Genomic DNA, 26,133 nt, shown 5'->3' on the forward strand with positions numbered 1-26,133 from the left:
GCGGGGCCTCCCTTGACGTCACTCCCCATCGCGGCCTCTCGGGCCGGTGCGGCAGCGCCGCGCGTCGCCATTGGCCGGGCCGCGAGGGGGCGGGGCGGGGCGCGCGGCGGGACGGGTCTCCCGTTGGCCGTCGGCCGCGCGGCGGGGCGGGGCGCCGGCGAGGCCCCGCCCACCCGTCCCGCGGTGCCGCTCCGCCCATCGCTCCGCCCCGCGGCTCCTTCCGCGCTCGCCCCGGGCCCGTCCGCTCCGTCCGCGCTCGCCCCGTCCGCCGCCCCCACCCCGCCATGGCCTCCGCGGCCGCTCCCGGGCAGGGCGGCTCCGCGCCGCCGCTCACCGTCCAGCGCGGCATCGTCAAGATGGTGAGAGCTCTGCCCGCCCGCCGCGACCGCCGCTCCCCGCGGGCCGCCCGCCGCCTCGTGTGCCCGCGGGGGCTGCAGCCCCCGCCGGTGCCCGGGACCGCGCAGCCCCCGCCGGTGCCCGGGACCGCGCAGCCCCCGCCGGTGCCCGGGACCGCGCAGCCCCCGCCGGTGCCCGGGACCGCGCAGCCCCCGCCGGTGCCCGGGACCGCGCAGCCCCCGCCGGTGCCCGGGACCGCGCAGCCCCCGCCGGTGCCCGGGACCCCGCAGCCCCCGCCGGTGCCCGGGACCCCGCAGCCCCCGCCGGTGCCCGGGACCCCGCAGCCCCCGCCGGTGCCCGGGACCCCGCAGCCCCCGCCGGTGCCCGGGACCCCCAGTCCCCGCCGGTACCTCTTTCCGCTCCTGCTTCCCGTGCCGGTAACTGGGACCCCCACCCCCCCTGCAGCCCCGTCCGGTGCCCGGGACTCCCCTCCGCTCCCCGGAACCTCGTGCTCTGTCCCCGGCGCCCCCCCGCGCTTTCCGGTGCACCCGTGCGCGGGGCCCATGTGCTGCCCGCGGCCCCGGGGCTGCTTTTCCCCCCGGCCGGTAGCCCGGGGACCCCCTGCTGCACCCCGGGACACCCCCAGGGGGGGTGCTGGAGGGGGCAGTGCCCGGGGCTCCGCACCCCGTCCCGGTCCCACCACCCCGGTGTTCCCCCATGTGGCCCAGGGGGCCAGTGGTCCTGTTGTGCCCCCAGCCCGGAGGAAGCTCCAGGATTCCCGTGACTGGGGACATTCCCTGGGGTCCCCACCTGCTGCTGTTCCTCCTCTTCCCCAGCCCACGGTGTCTCCACGGGAAGGACCTGGGGTCCCCAAGACCCCTGTGTCAGGTCCCCACGTGTGCTGGGAGACCTGGGGGTGAAGGTCGGGGTCCCCGTGTACCCTTGTGGTGCCCCGGTGAGGGTTTGGTGGCAGGTGCTGCTCCCCGGTCCCCTACAACCGGAGTCACCGGTTGTGTCACTCGTGTTGGTGGCATCTGGTCCCGCTCTCCACGTGTCTGTGTCAAGCCGGGCTCTTGTGCCAGCACCGTCCCAGCTCCTGTCATCGTCCCCGTGGCCCAGCACTGGTGTTGTCACCTCTTTGCCCAAACACAGGGAGTTTTGTCCCCAAATACAGGTTTTTCTCAAGGTTACAGGTGACCCCTCAGGCTGTGAATAGCCCTGCTGCCACCGGAGTGGGACCCTCGCGTGGACTGTCACTTCATCCCAGAGCCCTCTGGGGACGCTGGAGCTTTGGGGACACTGATTTGGGGACGCTGGAGCTTTGGGGACTCTGATTTGGGGACACTGGAGCTTTGGGGACTCTGATTTGGGGACGCTGGAGCTTTGGGGACGCTGATTTGGGGACGCTGGAGCTTTGGGGACTCTGATTTGGGGATGCTGGAGCTTTGGGGACTCTGATTTGGGGATGCTGGAGCTTTGGGGACGCTGGAGCTTTGGGGACGCTGGAGCTTTGGGGACGCTGATTTGGGGACGCTGGAGCTTTGGGGACGCTGATTTGGGGACGCTGGAGCTTTGGGGACACTGATTTGGGGACGCTGGAACTTTGGGGACACTAATTTGGGGACGCTGGAGCTTTGGGGACACTAATTTGGGGACAGTGCCTTCCCCCTGCTTTAGCTCACTGGTGGCATGGGGACCCCTTCCCGTCACCTCCTGCCACCTCATGCCCGAGCAGCAGATTTTGGGGCGCTGGGGACAGACTGCTTGTGCCAGCTCCATCCGAGGGGACGCGGCTCCGCTGCGTGACTTTGGGCAGGACGGTTGGGGCTGCCGGCTGCAAGGGCCACATGCCACCCTGGTGTCCCCTTCCAGGGCCAAAATCTTTGCCCGGGGGCAGCCTGGAGAGCTGCGGGTCCCCGGCTCCCCGTGGTCACTGTGCCTTGCTTCTCACCCCCCTCCTTCCCATTCCTGCCGCTGCTGTTGTCCCTTTGTGTCCCCAGGCTGTGGCCGTGCTGGCAGGACCCCGGTGCCACCCCCTCCTGCGCCCAGGGGACATCTCTGCCGCAGGAGCCGGGTCTGTGTGCCCCATGTCCCTTGTCCTTGGCACATCCACCGCGCTCTGGGCTCAGCCTGCACTAAGTACAGCTTTTAGAGCCGGGTTTAAGCCTGGTTTAAGCCCAGCTGTCTTTGGAGCACTAGGCAGCACTTTGTCAACTGGGGGTGCTTTGGGGGGATGAACCCCGGGTTCTGGGACCATCTCCCGCTCCTGTTGCTGCCCGAGCTCGGCCAGAAGCTGCTGCCATAGAAGTGCGTGTGGTCCCCTGCCTGGGGAGCGGTGACACGTGCTCTGTGAGCAGGGACAGGGGACACAGGGGCCACATGCCCACCCCGAAACGCTTTGTGCACCCCTGGAGTGCAGAGCAAGCGCTGCTAACGAACCATCCCGGGACCCAGGGTTCCTACCAGTAACGGGAATAAATCAGTTACAGCACCTGACGTGGTTCCCCACGCCCTATAAATTAAAGATTAAGGTTAATTACAGCGATGGAACCTCTAAGTCCTTAAGTAGGGAGCACTGAGCCTTTGCTGTGGGATCTCTCTGTGCGCGGCTCAGGCTTAATTTAAGCTCGATTCCCAGTGGCTCGCGCGGCGTGCCGGTCTCTGCCGCGGTGCAACCGGAGCCTCGGTGTCGGTGTCTCAGGGCTCGTTTTGGCGCAGCTTGGTGTCCCTGGCGCCGGGACAGGGGACGGATCCTCTGGCTTTGGGACGCGCTGGGAGCACCCCGGGGATTTCGGTGGGCGCCCAGCCAGGGCACGTGCTGGAACCCAAGCCGGAGGCGTTTCCGCGAGCGCTGGGGCGGCCGCGATGCCGCGCGCGGGATCCCGATTAGAACGGGAACAGGGCGATCCCCGGCACGCTCGTTGGGCCTGGCCCAGAGCCCGGCTTGGCGGCTGGAGCTGGAGCCGGTCCCGCTGACGCCGTGGCTCGCGTGTGGGTGACCTGGGCTCTCGCAGGGGGACAGAAACCCGAAATCCGGTGGGTTTTGCGGGGTGGGATGATGCCGGTTGCTGTAATTGAGGTGGGTGCGAGGTGGAGAGGTGCAGTTTTTGGGGATTCTCCCAGCAGTTTTCTCCATAGGGGTTGATTTATCTGAGCTCGGTGCTGTCACTCGCCCTGTGTCCGCCCCGAAGGAGGGGACGGGGTGTTTGGGGGTGCCGCTGTGACAATGCTGGTGCAGAGCTCAGCTCCATCCTGCATCTCCGAGGAGGAGACCCGGGCAACTCCCGCCTCTGCCAGCCCAGGAGAAGTTGTGCCGAGTTTCCCATGCCTGGGGAAGGATCCATCCCTGGAAGTCTGTCTGTCTGTCCGCTCAGCATCGCCTCTCGCCCGGGCTGGGGGCCCCCCCGTGACCCCTCTTTCTCCCCGCAGGTGCTGTCGGGCTGTGCCATCATTGTGCGCGGGCAGCCCCGGGGTGGGCCCCCCCCCGAGCGCCAGATCAACCTCAGCAACATCCGCGCCGGGAACCTCGCCCGCCGCGCTGGCGCGGGGCAGCCGGACGCCAAGGACACCCCGGACGAGGTGGGTACCCCGGGGGCGGTGCCGCGGGGGGAGCAGGACGGGGGTGTCCAGGCTACTGGCCCAGCCCTGCGGCTGCTGCAGCCTCGGCTTGGCCGTTGCAAGAGGCATCGCCCATTCCCAACCTGCTGCTGCCGTCCCGTGGGGCGCAGGCGGCTCCTTCCCCGCCAGCGCTGCCCGGCTCAGGGAATGGGGGTGCTGCAGGAGGAAAAACAGTCCCTTCAATCGTCCTGGGAGAGATCTGGCCCTCCAGGGGTGTTTTGGGACAAATTTCATAGAATCACAGCATCATTTGGGTCGGAAAAGCCCCTCAAGATCATGGAGTCCAACCATAACCCACCCTGTCCCTGCCCCATGTCCTGAGAACCTCATGTCCGTCTGTCCAGCCCTCCAGGGCTGGTGACTCCAGCCCTGCCCTGGGCAGCCTGTTCCAATGCCCCACAGCCCTTTGGGGAAGAAATTGTTCCCACATCCAACCTCAACCTCCCCTGGCGCAACTTGAGGCCGTTTCCTCTGCTCCTGGCGCTTGTTCCTGGGGAGCAGAGCCCGACCCCCCTGGCTCCAAGCTCCTTTCAGGCAGTTCAGAGATCAGAAGGTCTCCCCTCAGCTCCTGTTCTCCAGCTGAGCCCCCAGGTCCCTCAGCCGCTCCATCACATTGTGCTCCAGCCCCTCACCAGCTCCGTTCCCTTCTCTCCACTCGCTCCAGCACCTCAAGGCCTTTCTTGGCGTGAGGGGCCCAGAACTGCCCCAGGATTGGCGGTTTGGCCTCCCCAGGTCCCAGCACAGGGACGGTCACTGCCCTGGGCCTGCTGGCCACACCAGTGCTGGTCCCAGCCAGGATGCTGGTGGCCTCTTGGCCACCTGGGCACACGCTGGCTCATGTTCAGCCGCTGGCACCAACACCCCCAGGTCCGTTTCTCCATCCTCACACACGTGCCCAGGGCAGGGTGGCATCCCCTGCCATCGAGGAGCCGGCAGCCTGGGCACGTTCTGCAGCACCCGGGGAGGCTGCGGGTCCCTCCAGGCTCCCTCTGCCCAGCTCTGCTTGCCCAGAGGGGCGATGGGGGGTTGGTTGGGCAGGGCGGTTGCGGGCAGGGCGGTTGCGGGCAGGGCGGTTGCGGGCAGGGCGGTTGCAGGCAGGGCTGCCTGCAGCAGCAGCAGGTGCAGCGGTTTGTGTCAGAGGGAGCCCAGCCCCAGCCACCCATCCTCCCAGCCCCGGGGGTGGTGCTGAGCGCTGGCGGCTAATTGCTCTCCTTGGGGAGTTTGTCTATTCTAAATGCTGCTTCAGCCTTTAAATGTCACTCTTTTAGAAAAAAAAAATTACGCCTGTCAGGTTTGCTAATTGTTTATGAGCACGTCGTGTTCTCTCCTCCGGACCGCGTTCCCACCCACCCGCTGCAGCGGAGCGGGGCTGAGCTCGCCGCGGCCCCGCAGGTTCCTGCCGCTGTGCGGGGAGGTGCCGGGGGGTGCTGGAGCCCCATTGCCCAGCCGGGCACAGTCACCACAGCCGGTCCCGCTCTGCCCCTTTGCCACGGGCACCCCCGCAGCTGTGGGCAGGAGCCGGGGCGCCCCCATGTGTCCTGGGGAGCTGCTCCAGCCCCCGCCTCACTGCTGCCCCGGAGCCTTCCCCGGGCTGGCTGGGGCTCGCTGTGCTCACAACTGGCTGGGAATCCAACCGTGAGCCCTTTGCGGGGGCAGAGGGAGAGGGAGGGGGTGTTTGTCCTGCAGAGTGACAGGGTGGGTTCCTGTGCCAGCTCCTGGGCTGCGAATAGACTCCTGGGCTCCCCCAGCGCATGGGGAGGATACAAGTCCCCAAAGTGGGGGGGCTCTGGGCATCCCCGGCTGCGTTGGACCCATCGGCTCATCTCGGCTTCTCTCCCTCCAGCCCTGGGGGTTCCCGGCTCGCGAGTTCCTGCGGAAGAAGCTGATCGGGAAAGAGGTTTGCTTTACCGTGGAGTATAAGACGCCGCAGGGCCGGGAGTACGGGATGGTGTATTTGGGGAAAGGTGAGTGCAGAGGGGGCTGTCGGGCTCCTCGGCGCGCGGTGGGGAGCGTGCGGTGCTCGCAGCCGCGGCGCTGCCTGCGAGGGTGCGCTGGGTGCGGTGTCCGCAGCAGAAGGATGCGCTTGGGTGACGCACCAGTTTTTGGAGGGGAGCGATGTCCCGGTGATGCCGAGGCACGGCCGCGCGCTCCGGAGCTGCAGCCTCTGTGCCGCATGCAGCACGTGGATACGAGTTACAGCATGAAGTGAATTCCCCCAGGTTTTCCTCACTTCCCCTTTTGTTGTTATAAATCCCCGTCCCTGGCTGGTTGAAAGCCCCAAAGGACCCGGCTCACCAATGGCCCCTGTGGATGTGCCGGAGCGCCGGGAGCGAAGCCGCCCGGCCCAAACGCTGCGCGGTGCCCGCAGGCAGCACCATCCCCGGCACAGAGCAGCGTGGCCTGTGCGGCGCTGGCACAGGTGGCCTTTGGCTGCGGTTACGTCCCCTCTCGTGGCGAGCGCGACACCGCGTTGCGCTCTGCCAGGTGCTGCGTCCCCTCTGCCCCCAGCCCTGGCTGGTTTCGGTTCCAGCTGTGCCGGCTGATGCGTTTTTGGGCTCTCACTCCTCATTGTCAGTCCCCAGCATCACCTGGTCTCTTGAGAGTAACGGGGAGATGAAGTGGGTTGTAGAGTCACAGAATAGTTTGGGTTGGAGGGGCCTTCAGGGGTCACTTAGTGCCGCATCCTGCCGCCGGCTGCGCCGCTGCGCTGGGCTTAGCTCTGGATCAGCCTCCCGCGCCCTCGGGTTTCGGGAAGGGGGACGGGACCCGCTGGGTGTGGGTTTGCCCCTGGGAGGTGGGTGCTGCTCACCGGGACCCAGCTTGTCCTCCAGTGTCACCTGGCTTAGGGTCACTGGGACAGATAGAACCACAGAATCATTTCGCTTGGAAGAGACTCTCAGGATCATCGAGTCCAACCATAACCTAACCAAACACTGGCACTAAACCATGCCCCTAACAACCTCATCTAAACCCCTTTCAAGCCCCTCCGGGGATGGTGACTCCACCACTGCGCTGGGCAGCCTGTTCCAATGCCCACAGCCCTTTCTGGAGGGGATTTTTTTCTTCACGGGTGCAGCGGCACGGCGCAGGGGACGTGCTGAGCGAACCGTCACCTCGGTGCTCACAGAGAGCTGGTGCAGAGCGGGGACAGCGCTGGGACTGGCATAGCTGGGCTAGGCCCGGGCTGTAGGCCGCGCTCAGGCAGAGCAGCCGCTCTCCCGTGGGGGCTCAGGGGGTGTCTCCTCGCAGCTGGGACGGGGGGAAGGACCAGGTGTGTGCAAGGGGCTGCTGGTTTCGGGTGTGCATCCCCTGGGGTGGCTCTGGGACAGATCTGGGGCTCGGGTGCCCTCATCCCTGTGTCCCTGCAGACTCTGCTGCTGGCAGCTGGGCTGTGTGGGGCCAGGCCGGGGGTGAGCGGGTGCTGTGGGGCAGTTCTGGCTCCAGACGCCCCCTGGCATCGCTGGGACACTCGCGGCCTTTCCCGCAGTGGCAGCGGGAGGTTGGCTCAGGTGACAAACAGCTGGGACGTGCTCACTACCGCGGATGGGGTTTGTCCCGCAGTCACAGAATCACAGGATGGTTTGGCTTAGGGGACCGTCCCAGCCCCCCCCAGCCCCCTGTCATGAGCAGGGACATCTGCAGCAGCTCAGGGTGCTCAGAGCCCGTCCAGCCTGGCCTGGGATGTCTCAGGGATGGTTCATCCACCACCTCTCTGGGAACCTGGGCCAGGCTCTCACCACCCTCAGGGCAACAATTCCTTCCTCATGTCCGGCCTGAATCTCCCTCCTTTAGTTTAAACCATCACCCCTTGTCCTGTCACTCCCTGCCCTTGTAAAAAGTCCCTCTCCAGTTTTCCTGTAGGACCCTTTAGGTGCTGGAGGCTGCACTAAGGTCTCCCCGGAGCTCCTGTTCTCCAGCTGAACAGCCCAACTCTCAGCCTGTCCCCAGCAGAGCTGGTCCAGCCTCGGGTCATTCCTGGGGCTGCTCTGGCCCCTGAGGCTGAAAGGCACAAATGAACAATGGCCCAGGGTGCTGGAGGCTCCTCTGGGTCTGTGATGGGAGCCGCTGGTGACAATAGCTCTACCTGGAGCCCCTTCCCACCACCAGCCCCTTGTCACTGGTGTGAGGTGACCCAGGGCTGGCTGCATCCCAGCCAGCACGTCCCGTGTCCCCACCCACCATGGGAACACAACACCCCCACAGTCCCCAGGCTGCCAGAAAGGGGGACGGGGCCCTATGTGCTACCAGATGAGCCTGTACCCCAAGACCATGAGTAACTGGACATCGAAGTTACCCCTGTGCTCATTCCCGAGCTCCCAGTTTGCTTATGGGCTGGGAGACTGGGAAGCCCTTTGGGATGGGGATCCGCTCCTGCAGATGGGAATTTTGGAGAGGTTTCCCTCCCCCGCAGGAGCCTGGCAGGTCCCCGTGGTGCAGCTGGCAGCAAATACACCTCAAAAAGGGGTTTTGTTGTTGAGTGTCACCGCGATCGGCGGAGCCCTCCCTCCCCGTCACCCGCAGCCTCGTCTGCCGCGTTAAGGACTCTCCCGCGTAGGTGTCGTCCTCATTGTTCAATCCCCAACCTGACACGCCGCGGAGGTGAGAAATGAAGCAGAAAATGTTTCCTGATGAAGTTTGTCAAGGTTTAAACACGATTAATATGGAAGCGCTGCGGCAGCTTCCCCGGCGGCGCTGCGGCAGCTGCCGCGGCTCGGGGCTCCGCGGGGGGGCCGCTTTGGAACGGTGGGTGCTCTGGAGCAGGGGGTGCTCGCCATGGCTTGTGCTGCCAGCTGAGCCAGCGTGGAGCGTTTGGGGAAGGGTGGGGGGCCCGGCAGCACCCGACACCCCCTCCCCAGCCACCCCCGCTGCTGCTCGGGGCCATGTAACCCTGCGCCCTCCCATCCGCGGGGGCAGCTGGGCGTCTCTCCTGGGGATTCTACCCAAATCCTGCTGGTTTTTGGCTCCCCGTGGCCTGGGATCTCTCTGGATTTCTCCTTTGGCTCCTGGTAGCTGTGAACCCCCGTGTTTTCTGCAGAGGTGCCCGTCGCAGGTTGTGCTGACAGCGCAGCCTTTGCTGGGAATCTGGAGAGCTGCTTTGGTGATGGGGGGGATGTCCCCTTCCCATGGAGGTGGCCCTAGGTGACAGCCAGCCTGGCAGCTCAGCAGTGCATCAGGGCAACGTGCCACTTGCTGAGCCCTGCGCTGGGGGACCCGGCGTCCCCGGGAGAGCCCTGGGTTTGGGGACCCGGCGTCCCCGGGAGAGCCCTGGGTTTGGGGACCCGGCGTCCCCAGGAGAGCCCTGGGTTTGGGGACCCGGCGTCCCCAGGAGAGCCCTGGGTTTGGGGACCCGGTGTCCCCGGGAGAGCCCTGGGTTTGGGGACCCGGTGTCCCCGGGAGAGCCCTTGGTTTGGGGACCCGGTGTCCCTGGGAGAGCCCTGGGTTTGGGGACATGGTGTCCCCGGAAGAGCTCTGGGCTGTGTCACTCCACACATTGTGAAGGCCACGTGCTGCCGGGACACGGGGGAGCCCTGTGCTGGGGGACCCGGCGTCCCCGGGAGAGCCCTGGGCTGGGGGACCCGGCGTCCCCGGGAGAGCCCTGGGTTTGGGGACCCGGCGTCCCCAGGAGAGCCCTGGGTTTGGGGACACGGTGTCCCCAGGAGAGCCCTGGGTTTGGGGACCCGGCGTCCCCGGGAGAGCCCTCGGCTGGGGGACACGGTGTCCCCGGGAGAGCCCTGGGTTTGGGGACCCGGTGTCCCTGGGAGAGCCCTGGGTTTGGGGACCCGGTGTCCCCGGGAGAGCCCTGGGCTGTGTCACTCCACACATTGTGAAGGCCACGTGCTGCCGGGACACGGCGCTGGTGACAGGAGCCTTTCTCTCCTGGGTTGCTCCATCTGGAATCGCCTTGGGAATCCTTTCCCAGCCCCAGGTCTGTGTGTCCCCAGGTGTCCCACGCGCCGATGGCTCCTCTCGCTGACTCCTCTCCTCCTCTCTCCACAGACACGAGTGGTGAGAACATCGCCGAGTCGCTGGTGGCCGAAGGGCTGGCGTCACGCCGGGAGGGGATCCGAGCCAACAAGTACGTATGCGGCTGCGTTCCTGCGTGGCCACGCCGATTCTCTGCGGTTATTTACCTGGCGTGGAGCTGGTTGGGTTCCTTGGCTTGACCTGGGCACCAGCCCCTCTCCTCAGCTCCAGGTTTCGCAGCCACCGCTGTCCCAGCACGGTGACACCGTGCCTTTCAGGTTGGGGTCGTGGATGGGGACCCAGGTGTCTCCTTTCCCTCGACGCAGAAGCACCAGAGCTGTGGCCATGGGCTGCAGCAGAAAACCTTCTGAAGCTCTTGGTTCACGCCCGGTGTGGGGTTGAGGTGCTTTAATTCACACCGGAGAGGTGATGTTGGGGTGTTCCTGCCTCTCATCCTACGTCTGGGTGGTGCGATGCTCGTGCCGCTGCTTTGCCACAGCCCTGTCAGGAAGGGAAGCCCGGCCCCGGCGTGCCGGCGTCCCCGGTACCCGCCGTCCCGTTCCAGGGGTGCGAGTTGTTTCTGTGCCACCGCTATAAATACCAGCGGGACGCGATTTCCGTGCCGGCGCCTGCTGGGCTGGAAGCTTGCCCGTGTCGCTTCCTAACGCTGCTCCTGGCACACTTGGACGCTTTCCACCCCGCGGTTTGGGTACTGCAGCCTGTGCACAGGTACGGGGAGTGTTGCCAGGGGCTTGCGTGGGTTATTTTATGTCCGGACTGGCCAGTGCCAAAGCACCAAGTCCTGCATCCTGCCTGCCCAGGGACGCTGTCCCTGTCCTGAGCCCTTGGGGAACGTGCTCCCTGCGCGGTGCTGTGGGCTCTGGGTGCTGCTGGTGGGTTCAGTAGCTCTGCTGTGGCACGGCTGGGGACACCGCAGGACAGGGACACCCGGGGGAGGTGTGACAGCCCCAGTGCCGGTGCTGGAGGGGCTGCAGGAGCCTCCAGGCTGTGGTGCTGCCGGCAGAGGGGAGCAGCACCCTCCGGGGGTCCTGGCGAGGACCGGTGGTGTTTGTGGGGTGAAGGGGGTTCAGCTGGAGTCGGCTCCCACCAGCCTGTCCTGGTTCTGTGACTCCTGCAGCGAGGGGGAGGGAAGGAGGAAAGTCTCCCCTGGATGGTCACTGAGGTTTGTGTGCTGATCTGTCCTACTGCCCGCTGCAAATGTCGTAGAGTCACAGAATCGTTGGGGTTGGAAAAGTCCCTGAAGATCATGGAGTCCAACCATAACCCAGCCTGTCCCTGCCCCATGTCCTGAGAACCTCGTGTCCGTCTGTCCAGCCCTCCAGGGATGGTGACTCCAGCACTGCCCTGGGCAGCCTGTTCCAATGCCCCACAGCCCTTTGGGGAAGAAATTGTTCCCACATCCAACCTCAACTTCCCCTGGCGCAGCTTGAGGCCGTTTCCTCTGCTCCTGGCGCTTGTTCCTGGGGAGCAGAGCCCGACCCCCCTGGCTCCAAGCTCCTTTCAGGCAGTTCAGAGATCAGAAGGTCTCCCCTCAGCTCCTGTTCTCCAGCTGAACCCCCCAGGTCCCTCAGCCGCTCCATCACACTTGTGCTCCAGCCCCTCACCAGCTCCGTTCCCTTCTCTCCACTCGCTCCAGCACCTCAAGGCCTTTCTTGGCGGGAGGGGCCCAGAACTGCCCCAGGATTGGCGGTCTGGCATCCCCAGGTCCCAGCACAGGGACGGTCACTGCCCTGGGCCTGCTGGCCACACCAGTGCTGGTCCCAGCCAGGATGCTGGTGGCCTCTTGGCCACCTGGGCACACGCTGGCTCATGTTCAGCCGCCGGCACCAACACCCCCAGGTCCTTTTCCAGCCGCTCTTCCCCAGCTGCAGCGTCCATGGGGTTGTTGTGACCCAAGTGCAGGACCCGGCACTTGGCCTTGGTGACTCTCAGACAATTGGCCTCAGCCCATCGATCCAGCCGGGCCAGATCTCTCTGTGGAGCCTCCTGCCATCCAGCACATCAACACTCCACCCAACTTGGTGTTACCTGCAAACTTAAAATCACAGAATTACAGATGGTTTGTGTTGAAGGGACCGTCCCAGCTCCCCAGTCCCCCTGCCATGAGCAGGGACATCTGCACCAGCTCAGGGTGCTCAGAGCCCGTCCAGCCTGGCCTGGGATGTCTCAGGGATGGTTCAGCCACCACCTCTCTGGGAACCTGGGCCAGGCTCTCACCACCCTCAGGGACAACAATTCCTTCCTCATGTCCAGCCTGAATCTCCCTCCTTTAGTTTAAAACCATCACCCCTTGTCCTGTCACAACAGGCCCTGCTCAGAAGTCTGTCCCCATTGTTCTTTTTGGCCCCTTTGGCGTCTGGAAACGCTGCAATGATGTCTCCCTGAGCTTCTCTTCTCCAAGCTGAACACCCCAGATTTCCTCAGTACCCTCTCCCAGATCATTGATCAAGATATTATCTTCACATAATGTCTCCTGGGACTGTGGTGGCCAGGCAGGACCTCGGTTCCTCTCCACTTGTCGCTGCTTTGAGGCCATCTGTCCCCCCAGAGTCCCCTCCCTGGTCACCGTCATGCAGACGGTTCTGCGTTGGCTCCAGCCCCACACCTGCTGTCGCGTGTCCCCTGGGGCAACCTGGGCATCCCCATGGGGACCTTCTGGTGGCTTCATGCTCCTGGGGTTCAGCTGTTCACTCCTGGGAGCGCACCCGTGGGGAGCCACCTGGTCACCCGAGCCCTGCGGTGACAATGTGGCAGCTGGAGCGCGACGCGGGGCCCCCAGGGTGGCGATGCCACTGCCACCGGCTCCGTCACCAGCGCGGTGAGTGTAGGGTGGACCTTCTGCCGTTAAATAGCACCTGGAGCGCATTGCTGTGCCACATTTGCTCTGCTAATTAAGAGGGTGTGTTAATTAATGGGTGCGCGAGGTGACTCTCAGCTGCTGGAGTCGGGTGTTTCTGCCGGGAATTCAGGAGTCGTCGGGTTGCGGCTTTTCCCTGAGCCGGAGGATGTGAAAGCACAAACGTCACCAGATGTGTTGAAGCGGTTGTGACAGCGTGTGGCAGGGCTGGGTGTCGGTGCTGGGGCAGCTGGCGCTGTCTGCCCTTGGCAAGGACTGTCTGCGGTTCATTATGGCACAGGAGCCGCATACCTGGCTCTCCCTCTTCTCCCTGGGGCTGCTTTTCCATCCCGGTGCACAAAACCATCCTCTGAAACGGGGGCGGGTATCCGGACACCCATGGTGCCGGAGAAACTTAATTTGATTTGCGGTGCGTCGCTGTCAGCAGCACAAACATCGCTCAGCGGCTCACCCAGGCGGTGCCTTTTGGAGTCGTGAGCGGTTCAATCACCACAGCGTCCAGAAAAGCGCCCGGGAGGTGGATGTTCCCGGCGCTACAACCCGCGGGAGCCGGCGGCGTCCTGCGCGGTCTCACCGCTGCCTCTGCCCCGCAGCCCCGAGCAGAGCCGGCTGGCCGAGCTGGAGGAACAAGCCAAGAGTGCCAAGAAGGGGATGTGGAGCGAGGGGACGGGCTCCCACACCATCCGGGACCTCAAGTACACCATCGAAAACCCCCGGCACTTCGTGGACTCCATGCACCAGAAGCCTGTCAATGGTAAGATGTCACCAACACCGCGGCTGTGGTCGCCCCATCCTCATCCTCAGCTGCCGGGTGGGTGTTCCTGGCACAGAGTGGCTCTGGCTCCCACTGAACCCCCCGCAGCGGGACCAACCTCTGCTTTTGCTCCGCAGCCATCATAGAGCACGTGCGGGACGGCAGCGTGGTGAGAGCCCTCCTGCTCCCTGATTACTACCTGGTCACCGTCATGCTGTCTGGGATCAAGGTGAGGATCGGCTGCTGGCTCAGCAGCTGTCTTTGCAGCAGGTTCCCCCTTGAATTTCCACCATCATTCGCTGTGTGTCCTCCTCGGTGCCATTCGGCACTGGGGCAAGTGTGCAGAGCTTGGGTTAAGGGACGTTCCCAGCCCCCCCAGCCCCCCTGCCATGAGCAGGAACATCTGCACCAGCTCAGGGTGCTCAGAGCCCGTCCAGCCTGGCCTGGGATGTCTCAGGGATGGTTCAGCCACCACCTCTCTGGGAACCTGGGCCAGGCTCTCACCACCCTCAGGGCAACAATTTCTTCCTCGTGTCCGGCCTGAATCTCCCTCCTGTAGTTTAAAACCATCACCCCTTGTCCTGTCACTACCTACCCATGTAAAAGTCCTTCTCCAGTTTTCTTATCAGTCCCTTCAGGTGCTGGAGGCTGCACTAAGGTCTCCTGGAGCTCCTGTTCCCCAGCTGACCAGCCCAGCTCTCTCACCTGTCCCCAGCAGAGCTGTTCCAGCCTCGGGTCACTCCTGGGGCTGCTCTGGCCCCTCTCCAGCAGGTCCCTGTGTGTCCTGTGCTGAGGACCCAGAGCTGGCCCAGCACTGCAGGGACCTGGACACGATGGAGAGGTGCAACCATGCGAACCTCAGGATGCTCAGCAAGGCCAAGTGCAAGGTCCTGTACGTGGGCTGGGGCAACCCCTGGTATCAGTCCAGGCTGGGGATGCAGGGATGGGGAGCAGCCCCCAGGAGAGGACTTGGGGTGCAAGACGGGTCCCCTGAGGTTCGCATGGTTGCACCTCTCCATCGTGTCCAGGTCCCTCTGGATTTGGATGGATCCCTTCCCTTGGGAGTGTCACCTGTACCTCTCAGCTTGGTGTCACCTGCAAACTTGCTGAGGGTGCACTCAGTCCCACTGTCTGTGTCATTGATGAAGACGTTAAAAAGTACTGGTCCCAGTATGGACCAGTATGGACCCAACTTGTCACTGGTGTCCATCCAGACATTGTGCCATTGACCACGACCCTCTGAGTGAGACCATCCAGCCAATTCCTCATCCACCGAATGGTTCACCCATCACATCCATACCTCTCCAATTTACAGCGAAGGATTTTGTGGGCGACTGTGCCAAAAGCTTTTCAGAAGCCCAGACAGATGCCGTCTGTCACTCTTCCTTTGTCCCCTGGCACCCAGACCTGCCCGCTGCCTCCTGTTCTCCAGCTGGTCCCCCAGGTCCCTCAGCCGCTCCATCACATTGTGCTCCAGCCCCTCACCAGCTCCGTTCCCTTCTCTCCACTCGCTCCAGCACCTCAAGGCCTTTCTTGGCGGGAGGGGCCCAGAGCTGCCCCAGAATTGGTGGTTTGGCCTCCCCAGGTCCCAGCACAGGGACGGTCACTTCCTTGGTCCCACTGGCCACACTGATGCTGATGCTCATATTCCATCTGGTCCCAGTTGGATGCACCCAGTGCAGGATTACACTGGGAGCTGCTCTCCATTCCCAGTTTGCTCCCGGCTGCGTTTACCAGGGCCGGTAACGGGCTGTGTCAGTGCAATACGACAGGAAAGCCTCGGTGTGCCCTGAGTGTCCCCTCCTCTGCCGCAGTGCCCCACGTTCAAGCGGGAGGCGGATGCCACCGAAGTCCCCGAGCCATTTGCAGCCGAAGCCAAGTTCTTCACGGAGTCGCGGCTGCTGCAGAGGGACGTGCAGATCGTCCTGGAGAGCTGCCACAACCAGAACATCCTGGGCACCATCCTGCACCCGGCAAGTGGGGCATGGGCTGGGAGGGGGTCCCAGCAGGCTGTCACGCTCTTGGTCATCCCTTGGTGGAGATGCTGAAGGTGGCTGGAAGGTCCAGGTGCCTCTGGTGGGGTCTGAGGGCAACTGGGAGTCGTGGGCTCTTTACTGGTGGATGTGGGAGCCCATGGTCCACCTGGGCAGCCCATGGGTATCGCTGGGGTGGTGTCTGGTAGCCCTGGGGACACTGTAGCCAGGCCTTGCAGGGGTTTTGGGGAGCTGTGACATCCGAGGGGCTGGGCAGGGCAGGGGAGGTCCCGCCTTGCAGCAGGGGGTGCAGGGCTCGGTGTCAACACCGCGTCCTGAGCGTGTCCCTTCCCGGCAGAACGGGAACATCACGGAGCTCCTGCTGAAGGAGGGCTTCGCCCGCTGCGTGGACTGGTCCATCGCCGTCTACACCCGCGGCGCCGACAAGCTGCGCGCGGCCGAAAGGTGGGTCGGGCACCGGGAGCCGCGGGGCTGCGGTGGGCACGGGCTGCTGGGCTGACTCCAGCCCCCCATCATCCCCGTTTGGGTGCCCCCGGTGCTCTCTGCATGGGAGGAGGATGCGATCTGTCCTTGAAAGGCTGTGCCAGCCCCACCGCCTCTGCCAGCGCTTTGCTGGATGATTTATCGCGTGTCACATCCGTCCCCGCGGGGACACCGGCCCGGGCGTCACGCCTGTGTGTCTCCCCTCGCCAGGTTCGCCAAAGAGCGCAAGCTGAGGATCTGGAGGGACTACGTGGCCCCCACGGCAAACCTGGATCAGAAGGACAAGCAGTTTGTAGCGAAGGTGAGTGGCGAGCGGGGGATGGCACAGACAGGGGAGGGGACAGAGGGCTGGGCACCGGCTGCCCGTGCTGGTCCGTACACGCATTTGGAGAAACCCTGGAGGGTTTTGACATCCCGTCCTGGGCTGTGTCACCAGCAGCGTGGGCAGCAGGTTTGGGGGATCCTGCCCCTCTGCCCCGCTCTGCTGAGACCCCCTGCAGTGCTGGGCCAGCTCTGGGTCCTCAGCACAGGACACACATGGACCTGCTGGAGAGGGGCCGGAGGAGCCCCAGCAGTGTCTGTGTCCCTGTCACACGGTTCCGTGCCTCCCCTGTGCTGGCGCGGGTCAGGGAGCGGGGCTGAGGCACAAGGGAGGATACAGCAGCCCCACATAACAGCACATGAACGCTGCAGGCTGGGGAAGAACAGCTGGGAAGTGCCTGTTGGAAAAGGCCCCGGGGGTGTTGGTGCCAGCGGCTGAACATGAGCCAGCGTGTGCCCAGGTGGCCAAGAGGCCACCAGCATCCTGGCTGGGACCAGCACTGGTGTGGCCAGCAGGCCCAGGGCAGTGACCGTCCCTGTGCTGGGACCCGGGGAGGCCAAACCGCCAATCCTGGGGCAGTTCTGGGCCCCTCACGCCAAGAAAGGCCTTGAGGTGCTGGAGCGAGTGCAGAGAAGGGAACGGAGCTGGTGAGGGGCTGGAGCACAATGTGATGGAGCGGCTGAGGGACCTGGGGGTTCAGCTGGAGAACAGGAGCTGAAGGGAGACCTTCTGATCTCTGAACTGCCTGAAAGGAGCTTGGAGCCAGGGGGGTCGGGCTCTGCTCCCCAGGAACAAGCGCCAGGAGCAGAGGAAACGGCCTCAAGTTGCGCCAGGGGAGGTTGAGGTTGGATGTGGGAACAATTTCTTCCCCAAAGGGCTGTGGGGCATTGGAACAGGCTGCCCAGGGCAGTGCTGGAGTCACCATCCCTGGAGGGCTGGACAGACGGACATGAGGTTCTCAGGACGTGGGGCAGGGACAGGGTGGGTTATGGTTGGACTCCGTGATCTTGAGGGACTTTTCCGACCAACGTGATTCTGTGATTCTATGTGGGATGTGTCCCAGGGGCCCGTTCCTGTGGAGCAGCGTCTCACCGGGCAGGGCTGCCTGTGGTGACGTGCAGTGGGGTGCAGGGGCTGGGGGCACCGGGCACAGCTCAGGGGGGACACCCCACTAGATGGTGCTGCCGGCTCGCCTGGCGCCGCAGCCGAGGGCTCCGGTTCCGCTGGCTTCCTGGGAAATGTGCAGCAGCCGGATTTCTTGGAAAGTCAGATTAACCCCTACGCTTCCCCTCGCCCCCGCGTCAGATCCTGCCCTGGTGTATCCGTCCTGCTGCCTCAGCCCTGCTTTGGAGGAAGGGGCTGCTCCTTCCATCCTTCCCTTTCCCCTGCTCCATCCCGGCTCCATCCCGGCTCCATCCCGGCTCCATCCCGGCTCCATCCCGGCTCCATCCCTGCTCCTTCCCTGCTCCTTCCCTGCTCCTTCCCTGCTCCTTCCCTGCTCCTTCCCTGCTCCTTCTCTGCTCCTTCCCTGCTCCTTCCATCCTTCCCTTTCCCCTGCTCCGTCCCTGCTCCGTCCCTGCTCCGTCCCTGCTCCTTCCCTGCTCCGTCCCTGCTCCGTCCCTGCTCCTTCGCTCCTTGCCTTGGGCCACCAGCTGCAGCAGCAGCCTCAGGGCTTGGGGACAACCAGGTGCTGTGTCCCTGGGGTCTGGGCGGCAGCTCCTGTCCTGTGGGGTGAGGCTGGGGGGGTGCTGCTGGTGCTTTAATTCTGAGACGTCGCTCCCCCCCTTCTGTGCAACCAGCCCCTTGTCAGCTCAGGCTTGGCCGATAGCGGCTGTCCCCAAGAATGTCCCACTGGTGTCCCCAAAAACATCCCTGAGTGGTGAAGCATTTGCTGGGCTTTTCCTCCTTCAGAGACGCTTTTTCACTACACTTTATTCATCATAACCAAGGAGCATCACAAAATATACCCCCCTAACTTAATCCCTGTATTGTGCCGTTAGCACGAAGTCCCCATTAGTCTCTTTTAATTCCAGCTTGAATATCGATCACTGTAGCAGTTTCACCTGTGTTGCAGTTCTTATTAATGAGTATACTCGCTTCTAAATACTCTCTTTAAATTGGCTTCTAAATATTCTCTTCAAATTGCTAAAAGCAATTTAAATACCCTGCGAAACAGAGGCTCTAAAATTTCATACTAGTGGGCATGTGAGCGTTGAACGTAAATTTGCGGGGGATGTTATTAAAACACAGACAAAAGCTGCTATTTGAGATCAGGCATCACCCTTCTATAATAGCAGCTGTGTGTCAGCACTGTTAGTGGTTGGACTCGATCTTAAAGGTCTTTTCCAATCAAAATGGTTTTACGGTTCTATGGGTTTGGGGCTCAGCGGCAGCTCCGGCGCGGTTCGGCTGCCCCGGCTCTGCGCTGGGTGTCCCGCTCACAGAATTCCTCCACTTTCGGTTAAAAGCTGCTCTTTCCGCCGAGCCGTGCGAATCAGCACTTATGGAGCCGGCAGCCGAAACCCCCCGGGTGCCGCTGCTTTGGCCGCGTCAACTTCGGTTCTTTTTCCCCGTTCCGGGAATTGGAAGTGACAGGGAAAATCAGGACAAATGCCCACGCGCCTCCGAGTGCCGGCGCTGAACCCGGAGCCGGGGACACGCCTGGTGACCCCCAGGGACCCCGGGAGCCCCGCGTGTCCCCCAGCACCCTGCGTGGGGTCCCAGCACCCAACGGCTCCGGCGCTGCGGCTGCCTTCGCGCTCGGCACGACGCCGAGGTGCCGGTTTGCGGTGGCAGAGCTGACGTAGGAGCTGCTTGGGGGGAGGAGGAGGAAGATCCCAACCTGTCTTTGCACCGGCGAGCGACCGTGGCAAATCGGCTCCGGCTAATTTAGGATCCGGTCGGCGCGTGGTCAGCTGCCGCTGCTCGGAGGGGCTGGGGGAGAAATTAAGGCTTGGCCTCGATTGTGGGTTTGATGCCTGTGAGCGGCGAGAAGAAAGGAGCAGAATGGAAGCGCAAAGAGGCTGGAGGCGCTTTCCTGAATTCCCTGCGTCAGCTCGTCTTGGAGCACCGGGAATTTGGGCCGGCGCCGCTCGGAGCTGCGCGCGCGGCGCTGAGAGCGGCCCCTGCCAAAAGCTGTTTGTAATGTGGTTGTGTACGTGGGCTCGGGACCACAGGGAAGGATCGGGCCCCGGGCTCGGGGGGATGTCGGGGGGCAGGATCACCCCCCGGGCTCGGGGGGATGTCGGGGGGCAGGATCACCCCCCGGGCTCGGGGGGATGTCGGGGGGCAGGATCGGCCCCCGGGCTCGGGGGGATGTCGGGGGGCAGGATCGGCCCCCGGGCTCGGGGGGATGTCGGGGGGCAGGATCACCCCCCGGGCTCGGGGGGATGTCGGGGGGCAGGATCGGCCCCCGGGCTCGGGGGGATGTCGGGGGGCAGGATCGGGCCCCGGGCTCGGGGGGATGTTGGGGGGCAGGATAGGCCCCCGGGCTCGGGGGGATGTCGGGGGGCAGAGCAGCGCTGGGTGCGCTGGGTCCCTGGGCAGCCCCCCGGCCGCATCCAGGCTCGCTGGGGGCTGAGCGCCGCTCGGCAGGAGGAGGCGGCTGGGGATGAGCTGTGCCGCTGGCTTTTTGATTTTCTTATATATATATATTCTTTTTCTCTCCCCTTTGCAAAACGTGTGGAGCCAAACCATCTCAGATCTCGGTGGGATCTGCCAGCAGCAGCTCTGGAGCTGTTCTCTGGCTGAGCTGAGCGCCGGGCTTTGCCAAAACCCCTCCTAAAACAGTTCTCCTGCTTGAGGGGGGGCAGCACCAGCCCCTCTCTCAGAGCTGAGCTCCAGCTCTCTGGGTTCCCCAAGTGCCACCGGCCCTGTCCCACCAGCTCAGGGTGCAGGAGGTCGCTCTTGGCTTTGCGCCCCCTCCCAGGACAGCTAACGAGCTGCCCTCGTTAGCGCGGCACAGGCGGGAGCAGGGAGCCCTGCGGAGCTGCAGGGCACGGTGGCACCTGGGGAATTGTCCCCAGGGTCCCCTGCCAACACCCAGGGGAGCGATGGGGGCAAAACTGGTGGCGGGGACAGGGACACGGGGTGAGCAAAGCCCTGGGGTGGGAAGTGGGCAGGTTTCGGTGGCCGCGGTGCCGGAGCACGTGGGCTCTGCAGGGAGAGCTGCGGAGATTGGAAAAGGAAACAAAAATCCTCTCAATCCCTTTATCTAAGTGCCTTTCTGAGGCAGGTGAGGCCACAATAAATATTGGATAAAGGAAGAGGCAGCCCCAGCGAGCCGAGGAATTGTCAGCAAGAAAAATGGCCCGGCCGCGCGGGCTGCGCTGGGGAGGCGGCTCTGCTGCCACTGTCACCCCGTCACCGCGTCCCCCTCCTGCCCGCGGGGTCCCTGGGGACGGGGGCTGAAAAATGTAATGAAATAGAACAAGGGCAAGTGTAGAGTGTTGCATATGGGTAGAACAACCCCAGGTTTCAGTGTAAGTTGGGGAATGAGCTATTAGAGAGCAGCGTAGGGGAAAGGGACCTGGGGGTCCTGGGGACAGCAGGGTGACCATGAGCCAGCACTGGGCCCTTGTGGCCAGGAAGCCAATGGGACCTGGGGTGGGTTAGAAGGGGGTGGTCAGTAGGTCAGAGAGGTTCTCCTGCCCCTCTGCTCTGCCCTGGGGAGACCACACCTGGAATCTTGTGTCCAGCTGTGGCCCCTCAGTTCCAGCAGGACAGGGAACTGCTGGAGAGAGTCCAGCGCAGCCACCAAGATGCTGGAGGGAGTGGAGCATCTCCCGTGTGAGGAAAGGCTGAGGGAGCTGGGGCTCTGGAGCTGGACAAGAGGAGACTGAGGGGGGACTCATTCCTGGGGATCAATATGGAAAGGGGGAGTGTCAGGAGGATGGAGCCAGGCTCTTCTGGTGACAACCAGGGACAGGACCAGGGGCAATGGGTGCAAACTGGAACACAGGAGGTTCCACTTGAATTTGAGAAGCAACTTGTTGGGGTGAGGGTGGCAGAGCCTGGCCCAGGCTGCCCAGGGAGGTTGTGGAGTCTCCTTCTGTGCAGACATTCCAACCCCTGGACACCTTCCTGTGGAACCTCAGCTGGGTGTTCCTGCTCCATGGGGGGGTTGACCTGGATGAGCTTTCCAGGGCCCTTCAACCCCTGACACTCCGTGATTCTGTGATTCTGTGCGGGACGCTGCTGCCAAACCGGGCTGGGGTCCTGGGGTCACCCCCCGCTCCTGCCGGGGACGTGCAGCCACAGGTCCCCGTGTCCCTGCTGGCACCCATCGCAGCTGGGCCATGGTCCCTGCGGGTTAATTGCTGCTGGGAAGGGGCTGTTCAGGGCTGGGGGAGCTGGTGAGTCCCGGTGTCCATCCCGGCTCTGGCGCAGAACCGGGGCTGCGGTGGCAGCTCCACCGTGGGCTTGTGGAGCTGGTGTGATGGATGTTTGCAGATTCCCCCCGGAGCTGCCCCGCAGCTCCCTCAGCTGCGGGATCTGCTTCGTAACCTCTTGTTTTGCTGAGAGGGGAGGGCCGGATGCCCCCGCGCTGCCGGGTCCCGTCCTCACCCCTCCAGCCCTGAAGCAGGAGATTCGCTGATTCCATTTGGCACGGACGCTGCTCTGGGCTCAGCTCTGCCCATGAAAAATCCCGGATCTGGGTCTGGGGACAGGCCGGGGCTGGGGACAGGGATGTCCCCGGGGGGTTTGCCATGCCGAGAGCAGCCCGGGTGACCCTCAGTGTCTGCTTGAATTTTGATTCCTCCGTTATCCCTTTGGCTAAACACGTTTTGAGGGACTGATGCGCTTGCTGAGGCAAAAAGCACTGCAAGGGGGGCAGATCTGTGCCCCCCTCCCTCTGCCCCCCCAGCTCTGCCCCCGCAGGCTGCTGGTGTGACTGGGGGCACTGGTTTGTGCTGGGAGCAGGGATGCCCAGGTGCTTTGCTGCTTGGTCCGGGCTGGACAGTGGTGTTTAATGAAAGTGGGGGGGTGAAAGCCACGTGCCTCACTCAGCCGTGCCCCCCCCCGCCTTTGCCACCGGTTTGGATGATTAATTTACTCGTTGAGTGTGTGGAGAACCACCAGCTGGGACGGGCTGTTGTGCAATGGAAGAGTTTGTGCTGTGGGCTGTGCCCGCTGCCTCCTTCACGTGCCCTTGTCCATCGTCCCCTATGGATGCCCACGGTCCCGTCCCCTCCCCGGTTTTGTTTATGGGGTGAAACCCTGGGGGGCTGAGCCCTGGTGCAGAACGGTGGTCGGTGATGTGCTGGCGTGCCATGGCATTGCCAGGTGGGGATCTTAGAATCATCAAATCGTTTCAGTTGGAAAAGACCCTCAGGAGCATCAAGTCCAACCATAACCCAACTCTGGCATTAACCCATGTCCCTGAGAACCTCATGTAAATGCCTTCTAAACCCCTCCAGGGCTGGTGACTCCAGCCCTGCCCTGGGCAGCCTGTTCCAATGCCCCACAGCCCTTTGGGGAAGAAATTGTTCCCACATCCAACCTCAACCTCCCCTGGCGCAACTTGAGGCCGTTTCCTCTGCTCCTGGTGCTTGTTCCTGGGGAGCAGAGCCCGACCCCCCTGGCTCCAAGCTCCTTTCAGGCAGTTCAGAGATCAGAAGGTCTCCCCTCAGCTCCTGTTCTGCAGCTGAACCCCCCAGGTCCCTCAGCCGCTCCATCACATTGTGCTCCAGCCCCTCACCAGCTCCGTTCCCTTCTCTCCACTCGCTCCAGCACCTCGAGGTCTCTCCTCTTGTGATCTCCTTGGGCTCGGAGAGCAGAACCACGGATGTTCCAGCGGGTTGTGTTGGCTCCAGTGAGGAACAGGCTGCCCAGGGGGTTGTGGAGTCTCCTCTGCAGACATTCCAACCCACCTGGACACCTTCCTGTGTAACCTCAGCTGGGTGTTCCTGCTCCGGGGGGATTGCACTGGATGAGCTTTCCGGGTGACATTCTGTGTGACCCCCGGCACTCGCGCTGCCGCAGTCCCGGCGCTCACCTCGGCCTCTCTCCCTCCGCAGGTGATGCAGGTGCTGAACGCCGACGCCATCGTGGTGAAGCTGAACTCGGGGGACCACAAAACCATTCACCTCTCCAGCATCCGACCCCCGCGGCTGGAAGGGGACAGCGTGCAGGTGACCGTGGGGACACGCGGCGGGGAGGTGACCGCGCGGTGAGATGGGGGGTTGCGCTCCGCGCCCCCGCGGTGCAGCGTCTCTACATGGCAGCCATTGCTGGCATCCGTGACCATCCCTGGATGGCACCCCCTCCCTGTGAGGCTCCATTTCAATCTGCCATGACCCCCCCTGCTCAACACCCCCCTTTCCACGCTGGGGAGCCCCGTCTCACAGGGCGCAGGAGCCCTTGGGAGGGTTTGAGCGTGCACTCTGATGGCTGCAGCGAGACCGATGCCTCCTCGGCCGTGCCTCAGTTTCCCTTTTGTATCATGGGCACCGTTGCGGTTCTCAGTGCCGGGGGGCTGGGAGACCCCCGTTTGCAGGACGTGGGGCTGTGGGGCGAGTCGTGGATGGGCAACAGGGTCCGGCTGCTCCGCACCCTCGGGTGCTTTGCCTTTGGTGCTTTGCTGTCCCTATGCTCTGCCCATCGCCGGGGGCAGGACCAGGCGGCTGCGGGGCTGTTGGAGACGGAGCAAAATGTGCAAAACCCTCTGGCCTTTATTTTCCTATGTATGAGGTGCTGGGCTGAGCATCTCTCCCCTCCGTGCGGGGCTGGCTGGGGTGGGGAGCGGTTCCCTCCTTCCCGAGTCTGGGAGGAGCGGGACCCCCCATCCTCTCCCTCGCAGGGATGCTGGGTCTGACTCGTACGACCCGCAGCCTCAGGATCTGATGGGGAATTTGCAGATGCTGAAGCCGTCGGCAAACGCCGCATTGTTCCCGCACAGCTTGGGCTCCGTTGACCTCGTCACAGCATCTCACAAGCCGCCGATGCTCCGCACCTCGAGCCCCAAATAAGTGCCCCAAATAAGCTCTGCCATGTGGCTGACGGTCACACGCCGCATCCCCTCCACCCCCGCAAAGCCCCGCGGCCGTGCCGGCAGCCGGGACGCCGCTTTGCTCCCCGTGCCCTTCTTTTGGCGCGGAGCCGGCGGCGGCAGGGACTCGGGAGCCCGGCACCGCGCGGCCTCACCCGGCACCAGCCCATCCAAACCCATCCCAGAGCTCCCCGGGGCGGGGATTTCTCTGCTGCCTGCTTTTTGCTTTCTTCCCATTTTGTCCTCCCCCCTGATGGTCGATGCGCTCGAGAGCTGCCGAGGCCCCGCCGCGTGGTTCTGAGCAAACCCTCATCCAGCCCGCTCGAGATGGCGGGCGGGAGGAGGGCTTCCCAAACGCAGCCGACCTTCCCCCGGGATTATGTAAAACGTGCCTTTTGCGGGGCTGTTTTTCCCGGCACGGCACGCCGAGCGCTGGCTCTGCCGCGGCTCCGGGGCTGTTGGCGCACGCAGGGCAGAGCCCGGGGCGCTGCGGGAACGGCGCTTTGGCAATTCCTCCCTCCCGGGATGCGCCTTGTTTTGCACACACTGAATTATGAATAACTCCCCAGATGAGCCTGTTCTTCCTGCTGTTTCTCTGCGCTCCGGGGAGGGCGAAGAGCGGCTGCGAAGCGGCACCGGTGCCGGCGGGGGGGTCCTGCCGCGGCCTGCCCCACCGGCGCCGTGCGGCGCTGCCGGGAGGAGCGCAGTTTCTTGGCGGTCTCCAAGGAGACTGCGGAAAGGCGGCTGCCCCCCGCCGCGCCGCCGCCTCCCCGGCAAAATCCTTGGCAGCCACAGCCCCGGCGCGCGGGCGGCCGCCTTTCCCTTGCCTGCCGGGAGCTGCCGGGCTCGCCGCCGGCACCGCCGCTGCGCACGGTGCTGCCGGGGGATGCCCCGAATGTGGGCTGGTCCCCATTGAGTCTGGGGTCCGGCTGCAGGTGTCCCCGCACCCCGACATCGCCAGATCGCAGCGAGGCGCTGGTTGGCGTCCGGCTTCTTGTGTGCGGAGTGCGCTCGGTGTTTGGAATCGTCTGCAGGTTTGGGTCACATCCAGGGTTTGCAGGCGCTGGGCGCCGCTGCCAGACCCTCCGGTGACGTGGAGTTACCCGACCCCATGAGTGCGGCCTGGCCAGCGCCACCCGGGACATCCAGCACCGCGGCGGAGCAAGAGCTGCTTCCATCTGCCTGCTCTGCTTCCATCTTCCTCCTCTCCTTCCATCTGCCTCCTCTGCTTTTGGCTTCCTCCTTCCCTCTTCCTCCTCTCCTTCCCTCTTCCTCCTCTCCTTCCCTCTTCCTCCTCTCCTTCCCTCTTCCTCCTCTCCTTCCCTCTTCCTCCTCTCCTTCCCTCTTCCTCCTCTCCTTCCCTCTTCCTCCTCTCCTTCCCTCTTCCTCTTCTTCTATCTTTTCTTCCATCTTCCTCCTCTCCTTCCATCGCCTTCCTCCTCTCCTTCCATCGCCTTCCTCCTCTCCTTCCATCGCCTTCCTCCTCTCCTTCCATCGCCTTCCTCCTCTCCTTCCATCGCCTTCCTCCTCTCCTTCCATCGCCTTCCTCTTCTCCCTCCATCGCCTTCCTCCTCTCCTTCCATCGCCTTCCTCCTCTCCTTCCATCGCCTTCCTCCTCTCCTTCCATCGCCTTCCTCCTCTCCTTCCATCGCCTTCCTCCTCTCCTTCCATCGCCTTCCTCCTCTCCTTCCATCGCCTTCCTCCTCTCCTTCCATCGCCTTCCTCCTCTCCTTCCATCGCCTTCCTCCTCTCCTTCCATCGCCTTCCTCCTCTCCTTCCATCGCCTTCCTCCTC

At 63.9% G+C, this 26,133-nt stretch overlaps 1 protein-coding gene across 1 annotated transcript in view; it reads left to right on the plus strand.

Annotated features, from left to right (window-relative positions):
• Positions 1-210: 210 nt before the first annotated feature.
• SND1 (staphylococcal nuclease and tudor domain containing 1) overlaps positions 211-26,133 on the plus strand; it is a 139,512-nt gene continuing 113,589 nt past the window's right edge. The window contains exons 1-10 of the mRNA XM_082043181.1: positions 211-359; positions 3,766-3,915; positions 5,798-5,918; positions 9,952-10,030; positions 13,390-13,550; positions 13,688-13,779; positions 15,365-15,523; positions 15,882-15,988; positions 16,238-16,328; positions 23,369-23,482. Coding sequence (XP_081899307.1) covers positions 285-359; positions 3,766-3,915; positions 5,798-5,918; positions 9,952-10,030; positions 13,390-13,550; positions 13,688-13,779; positions 15,365-15,523; positions 15,882-15,988; positions 16,238-16,328; positions 23,369-23,482 — 1,149 coding nt within the window. The 5' untranslated portion in view covers positions 211-284. The remainder of the gene's footprint in view (positions 360-3,765; positions 3,916-5,797; positions 5,919-9,951; positions 10,031-13,389; positions 13,551-13,687; positions 13,780-15,364; positions 15,524-15,881; positions 15,989-16,237; positions 16,329-23,368; positions 23,483-26,133) is intronic.

The sequence above is a fragment of the Streptopelia decaocto genome (genome assembly GCF_964273445.1).
Source record: "Streptopelia decaocto genome assembly, chromosome: 1".
NCBI classification, from domain to species: Eukaryota; Metazoa; Chordata; class Aves; order Columbiformes; family Columbidae; genus Streptopelia; species Streptopelia decaocto.